Source organism: Chanodichthys erythropterus, chromosome 17 (assembly GCF_024489055.1).
Source record: "Chanodichthys erythropterus isolate Z2021 chromosome 17, ASM2448905v1, whole genome shotgun sequence".
Taxonomy (NCBI): domain Eukaryota; kingdom Metazoa; phylum Chordata; class Actinopteri; order Cypriniformes; family Xenocyprididae; genus Chanodichthys; species Chanodichthys erythropterus.
The window spans coordinates 17,823,964-17,831,317 of NC_090237.1; the positions used below are offsets into that span (position 1 = coordinate 17,823,964).

Consider the following 7,354-nt stretch of genomic DNA (forward strand, 5'->3'; position numbering starts at 1 on the left):
ATCTGAATTTTCTTCTAAAATGAGCATTTTTATCAAGCTTGTTTGGTTATGTTCAGTTATTACACTTTAATGGCAATGAAAAGGACCTATTAATTGCCATTAAAGTGAAATTACTGAACCTAAACATACGAGCTTGATAAAAATGCTCATTTTAGAAGAAAATTTCAGATGGCACTTAGAGGCTTTTGCATCTGAAGTCTTCATATGTATCATGTACAATGGTATTTCATAGTGGCACATTTGTACTATATTAGTGATCTACACTGAAACAGTACAACAATTTATTTTATATGGAGTGATTTATAGAAATATACTTGTAAAGCAAGTCTAGGCCCAAATGCAATGTTATTTAAAGTTATATGAATACATTTATTTTTAATATGTTCAATTGATAAAACATTTACTCAGCCTCATGCTGTTCTAAACATGCATGACTGACTTTTTGTTTTGAAGAGTGTTGGTAACCAAACAATATTGGTTCTTTTATTTTATGGACTACTAAACAGACATTTCTTAAAATGTCTTATTGTATGCTGACAGTAAATGAAAATAATTTTACTTTTTGAGTAAACTACCCCTTTAAGTTCAGTTTTAAGCTTTTATTTAAAATGGTATTGCATTTGGGTCTCCAGACTTTTCTAATATATTTCTAATAATTGCACACCATAGAACGACATGAGGGTGAGTAAATGATGACAATGTTCATTTTGGGGTGAACTTTCCCTTGATTCAAGTGTTTCTGTTGCCATTTTATAGAATAACATTGCCCCTAAATGTGCCAGTTTTAATATTCAATGTTTGGTGACACAAAAAGTGCAGAAAAGCACATAGCATTCATTCTCTATTCAAATAAAGAGGGTAAAAATCCAGCATTCGTAAGGGGAGAGGGAGTGTGTGGAGCTGCACTGTGTGAAAGTTCCCGGATGAAGGTGTAACGCCATCTTTACTCCACCATTCAATCCGCAGCTGTTGCTCGCACAGGGGCCTGCCGGTGAACTCACACTCCTCCTTTACTCCCAATCTCGCACAAAACACGCTCGCCGCGCGCTGTCCGCCATGGGTGACCGGGAGGATTTGGTGTACCAAGCCAAGCTCGCCGAGCAGGCGGAGAGATATGATGGTAAGAGACATTGAGAAGTAACGGGAACGTTGTTTTTACAAAGCGAGTGCTCAGGCAGACTAACTGACGGTCGGGTTAGCTGGCTTAATTCGCGGTTACACAAAGCGAACATCTTGTAAATGGCAAACCGATCTCCGTCTACCCTGTAAATACGTTGATACTTCTATTTGTGCTGTCCGTTAATTCTGTCGATGCGATATTGGGGTAACTACAGAATGGCATATGAAGATGGAGACGTTTATTGAGGAGACAAAATGGCGGAGAGTTAGTGGGTGAGGCAAGCTGTTGCTAGCCATGGCGGAGGGGGTGGCTGCAGTCTTCAAGCCTCATGTGGGCGAAGAACGGTTCAAATATTAGTTAACAGCTGTCTTAATCGACCCAATTAATCACGATAAGGAGTTATTTCGGTACCAGGGCCGCCCTTTTCTGCGTTTACCCCCGCAGCACATTACGAGAGACCGTGGCTGTGTCTCAAAACCTTTTGAGCTACCTAAGTTACTTGGATAGCATTTTTGCGTATTATGGGCACGTTGAGATGTGATACCCAAAAATGCTGTCTAGGCAGGTACCTTAGTAGGTTTTGAGACGCAGCCGTTGTACAGCAAATCAAAGCAATAATGCTTTGTAAGCTTGGATACAGTAGCTTTGCAGTGAGATTTCATTTCAGACTGTAGAGAAGAGGCTCACTGACTTGTGGTATTCATGATTTTAAGGATATACTAAACCAACAGCTATAACTGTGCTTTGTTGGTAATTTATTGTCTAGTTTAGTCACCCATTAACCTGTATTAGGTATCTAGGGTTTTCACTGAACACTTAAAAGTATGCTGCAAGTGTGTAGAATCATGGTTGGTTAACAAAGGGTATGCACAGTGTTTTATGACTAAATACTGAACACAAGGTGAATGTAAATCCAAATAGAGTTGTTGTTAATGTTTATAATATTGTGTTCGAATAAATGCCTAATACACACACCATAGTAGAGCTACACAATTCTGGATAACATAAATTGAGAATAACATGTTTTTCTTCAAATGGGTATCACGGTTCTCCCACGATTCTGAAAAGACAACTAAACAAAATAATATGTAAATTCACTAAAGGTCTTAAAAAAAAAATGTTAATTGCAGTCTGTTTAAAAAAAAAATTTTAATTGGCTAATTAGAATGCAAATGAATGATTCAATGACTCCTTCATAAATACTTTGCTTATTTCATAACTGTTTTTGAACGAATCTCTTGAATTAATGATTCAGTGCCATACATTAAGTCACTTGTCGCCACCTACTGTTTTAACTATATAATTGAAGCAATCTTTATTTGAAACTTCGTTACATTCAAAAGGAAGATTGACTCTATTTTGATCGCTACTGTTGACATCAGTGTTTGTATCTGAACTATAAACTTTTATCCCAGTACTTCTGTGATTAATTTGAATTATTGTAACAGAAATAATGATACTGTGTGGTTGAAAAGACTGTTTGTGAAGCTGTTCCATATCTATACAAGACAAGTGCTTTCTCTGGGTCAGCGGCAGCTCCAACGCAGATTTGGATGTTCCACTGTGATTGTAATTGTGAAAGGTTTAAAAGACGGGCAAATTATTGTCAATAAGGAATAAGATTACATGGGTGTTTGAATTGAGATTGCTTTCTTTTAACGATTATTGAGGACAACAGTGGCTGCCCACTGTATCAGCGGCCTTTGTTTATTAAATTCTTTGATTTAAAAACCATCAACCAAATCTACCAGCTACGGATGAATCGCAGCATTGTGAACTTTGATTTGAAGCAAAAAATGGGACAAAAAGACAAAGGTACAACACTGTGTATGTAACTGCTTTTAATGAGGGACTATATATACCTTTAAAAGAGCAAGAGAGAGACAAACAATATGTTTTAACTTTATTGCATAATATATTAAAGTAGTTCCTGACTGTGATTTAATTCCAGTAAGCAAAATGTCTATTGCATTCATTTTCAATTTTCCAGAAATGGTTGACTCCATGAAGAAAGTGGCTGGGATGGATGTTGAGCTAACAGTTGAAGAGAGAAACCTGCTCTCCGTGGCCTACAAGAACGTTATTGGGGCGAGGAGAGCATCCTGGAGGATAATCAGTAGTATCGAGCAGAAAGAGGAGAATAAGGGTGGAGAGGACAAATTGAAAATGATTCGGGAATATAGGCAAACGGTAAGACGTGCGCTAACTAGCGTTCATTAACATCACTAGAATCGTGCCTTTTATGCTTTTAATCATTACATTATCTTGTCCAGGTTGAAACTGAGTTGAAATCAATCTGCAATGACATCCTCGATGTATTGGACAAGCACCTAATCCCAGCTGCAAATTCAGGAGAGTCCAAGGTCTTCTACTACAAAATGTATGAAAGCCACAAGGTTTTCCTAAGTGAATCTAAGGTTGAATCGTATGTGACATAATGAGGTCACGGCTTTATTTATACATGTTTTAAACAGACCTTTTCTCTCTTTGATGCCTCAGGAAGGGCGATTACCACAGGTATCTCGCTGAGTTTGCTACAGGAAACGACAGGAAGGAGGCTGCAGAAAACAGTTTGGTTGCTTACAAAGCTGCTAGTGATATTGCAATGACAGACCTTCAGCCTACACACCCTATTCGTTTGGGTCTGGCTCTTAACTTCTCCGTATTCTACTATGAAATCCTCAACTCTCCTGACCGTGCATGCAGGTTCGTTTTCTTTGTGTTTTGGGTTTTTTCAATGCTTATATTGAAATCTTATACAGCAGACAATAAATGGTTTGCAAATGTGTATCAGTCATATTCCTATATTACATTTGTATGAATATGGTGCCATATAGAGATTTTAAATAACGTGTTTGGCTACTTATCTGACAATTTTATTTTTTTTTGCAATGTATTCCTGTTCTTAATAATAATTTGTGTATCCGGTTTGTTGATCTTAGGTTGGCAAAGGCAGCATTTGACGATGCTATTGCTGAACTGGACACATTGAGTGAAGAAAGTTACAAGGACTCGACACTCATCATGCAGTTGTTACGTGATAACCTGACACTATGGACTTCAGATATGCAGGGAGATGGTAAGACGCATCATCTTTTTTTTACAGTTTCAGATGCTAAGCTTGACAAACATGTCTTTGAAACACATTGGTACATGAAGGTGACATCCTCAAAAGCTCCTCCACAAACCAAAGCTATTTTTAGAGCAATTGTTTCAGAGTGTCCCGATTTAGGACTTGTGAGGCATCTCTAATAGAAGTTAAAATAGAGGGGTCTGGCTGCTTTGAAAGTAAAATTGTGCAAGGAAATTTTTCTCAGTATAGTGTAGTGGTTTTAATGCTACTGTTTCCTTTTTTGTTTTTTTGTTTTTTTTTGACAAGATTTTTTTATATGCAATTTAGTGCATCCAAGATATTCATTCCTACCCCAGAAATGAGACAGAAGGCTGTATTTATTTTTGAATAGCTTTTTAAAAGTATATAGTGACCTAGTGCACATAACTGCATTCCTGTGCAAAACCAGCAGTATAATCTTTCTCTACTACATTTCATGTCATCTTGTAATGTGTCCAAGCTCATGCCGTCCAACTTAACCCATCTTGCCTTTTTTCATCCCCACTATTTAGATTCCTAAAGGAAAATGTTAATTGCCCACAAACTTAATTTGTAAGTGAGGCCACTTTTTCCAGCACTTGCCTTTTTGTCCACAAATTGCATCACTCACCCGTCTGTAAGCTTTGTGTTGCGATCTTTGTAGCCACCAGAGTGCTATATGTGCAGCATGTCTGAAACAAACTGTTTCTGCATGATCACTGCCAGATCCTCTTTGTCCAATTGGAATGGCTGTGTTGTACCAATATCTTTAGAATTTAAAAAATTCTGGTACGTTTTCGTAAGAAATGTACTGTACAGGTGTCTAAGGGTATTATCCTTTGGTTTGGGAACTGAATTATGTGTGACAATTAAATGACCATATGAGATAACACTGCATTCAAATTAGACTTAAGCCAGTTTTATTTGTTTTTGTTTTTTTTGAGCTTGAAAATGACACATTCTATTTTCGTAACATGATAGATACATTTTATTTCTCACAGCATGTATTCAGTCCTTTTACTATTGATTATTTATTTTAATTTTTTGCTTTTAATAGCATTTTATTTGGCAAACTCCTAATGCACAGATTTTGTAAGGGTTGCAACTTGATGATAATGTGCGAAAATGCACAACGCATCACATGGATTTCTTTAAGGGACACAATCGTGGCACAATGCAATAACAATGGCTTTGTTTCTCTGTGCACAGGTGAGGAACAGAATAAAGAGGCGCTGCAAGATGTGGAGGATGAAAACCAATGAGACAACACAGCCAATATGAGACTCCACCCCACTCCCCCTCCCCTTCCCCAGACCCCACTCACAAAGGGAGCCACCAAGCCCAACCTTATGAGTGGCACTCAACAGCTTGATGCCTCCAGTTTTCTCTCCCTTTGTTTGATTTTTAATATTATTCTGTTTTATTAGCCCTTAAATTGAAATAAAATATACCACTCATGAAACAAACTTCAAATATGATTTTTGAATGGTCAGAACTTAAGATTTCTTTTTTTTTTTTTTTTTTTTTTTGTTTTTTTTTGTCATCCTGGTACATTTTTCCTTTTTTTTTTTTATGTTCATTTGCTTTATTTCTCAACATTTTTATCAGTTGCTGGATATATTTTGAGTTTTTCTTAATGTAATTACAGAAATTAACTTTTATTACTATTACTGATATGTCTACTATTAGTGGTTTGAGCTGTAATATTTCTGTGTTAGTGCAATTATACGATGCAGTTAAAGAAAACAATTAAACCTTTAAAAAAAGGGCAAGTCTAAACAAAGTGCTCTTTTTGTTAATTTAGTTTTTCAGAGAAAGTCGAAGCAAATTTCTTGATATCCATGTGGAGCAAAATGCTTAACATCACCAAGTAGTAGTTATGTAGTAACATTTACCAGTGGTCTGGACTGTAATTTGTGCTAAAATACTGTATTGCTCACATAGGCTGATGATGGTGGGTGGATGGCTGCAGCTCTATAAAACTGAAGGAGCCTTGTTGCTTTTAGAACTAAGACAAATGCAGGTCTCCATTTGGCTGTCTCAAAAAGAAAAAAAAGCACTAATAAAGTTGATTTTAAGCCTGCATGAGTACATGAAATAGTCTATTTTTCCTCTTCCCCCCTGATTCTACATAATGCATATAATTTCTTCTGTACTTTATGTTAACTTGAAACTAGTTTGTACTACTGGATATCTGACTGGAACCACAGACCTAGAATCTGTATTACAACCAAACAGCATGGAATTAACTATTAACTTAAATAAAACTGCCTCAAGTAAAATATTTAACCACCTCTTTTGCACTCAAAATGTTTTCCTTTCTCTTTACATTTTATGTGCTTTTCCTTCAACATGAAACTAAATTCTCTCTTGGGTTGGTAGTGGAAGCATTTACCCTGCAAAGTTTATTAAATGTATGTTTTTTAAAGTGAATATTTCTGCTTTGGTCTTGCAGGAAGAAGAAATCAATATGATTTGCATTTTGAAAGTAGGAGTTGGACTTTATATTCATTGTGTAATGATGTGTATTCTTTCAGATTCTGCACATATCTAACATTCAGAGAAATGTAGTGCATTGTAACTATAGATTTCCGTGCAGGTTAACAGGAATGTCGTCCAGGGCCCTGTGATGAGATGGCCCTCTATAGCAGTGGTTCTGGGGGTCTTAGATGATTTAAAATAAGCTAAAAATAACAAAGATATTTAATATCTATTTAATTCACCACTTCAACAACTGATCTTATTTTTCCTTTGAAGAAAAAGGGTTCCCATGATCTTGGAAAACCTTGGTATAAGTATAGACTAATTTTAAAAGTGATTTCTTGACCTGGAAAGTCATGTAAATAAAATCTTAAAGCAGCATGGGCATTTTTATAACGAAAATTCATTCTAGTTATGGCAGGCATTACTGGGTAGAAATTGAGTAAAAACATCCTTAATCCTTATCCAATAACCCACAAATGACTGGAAATGTCTTGTAAATTAATATGTATGAGTGGGAGGCCTCTTAAAACTTATGGAAGAGGGTACGTTTACACGACAACAATGTATTAAAAACGTAAAAATGAATTATAATTATTTTAGTTGTTTTAATCTATGAACATTCCTAGTATTGAAAAAAAAAAAGTTTTGAAAACAATAGA

The 7,354-nt window shown here is 36.0% G+C and overlaps 1 protein-coding gene across 2 annotated transcripts; it reads left to right on the plus strand.

The window, feature by feature from the left end:
* The first annotated feature begins 928 nt into the window (after window positions 1-928).
* On the plus strand, window positions 929-5,558 carry ywhae1 (tyrosine 3-monooxygenase/tryptophan 5-monooxygenase activation protein, epsilon polypeptide 1). Of its 2 annotated transcripts, XM_067366122.1 has the most exons (7): window positions 929-1,120; window positions 3,111-3,310; window positions 3,394-3,500; window positions 3,620-3,826; window positions 4,063-4,199; window positions 4,745-4,784; window positions 5,421-5,558. In XM_067366122.1, exons 1-6 carry the CDS (start codon window positions 1,057-1,059, stop codon window positions 4,750-4,752), a joined length of 723 nt encoding a protein of 240 aa, XP_067222223.1. In that variant the 5' UTR covers window positions 929-1,056; the 3' UTR covers window positions 4,753-4,784; window positions 5,421-5,558. The 2 variants fall into 2 exon arrangements, with proteins under 2 accessions (XP_067222223.1, XP_067222222.1); XM_067366121.1 differs by lacking the exon at window positions 4,745-4,784 and having other exon boundaries at window positions 930-1,120.
* The last annotated feature ends 1,796 nt before the right edge of the window (window positions 5,559-7,354 follow it).

Bases quoted from the DNA above. Each gene is read 5' to 3' on its own strand.
- ywhae1 (XM_067366121.1), top strand. From the start codon at position 1,057: ATGGGTGACCGGGAGGATTTGGTGTACCAAGCCAAGCTCGCCGAGCAG. The intron at 3,827-4,062 runs GTTCGTTTTCTT...TGTTGATCTTAG, and splicing joins TCTCCTGACCGTGCATGCAG to GTTGGCAAAGGCAGCATTTG. The intron at 4,200-5,420 runs GTAAGACGCATC...CTCTGTGCACAG, and splicing joins TTCAGATATGCAGGGAGATG to GTGAGGAACAGAATAAAGAG.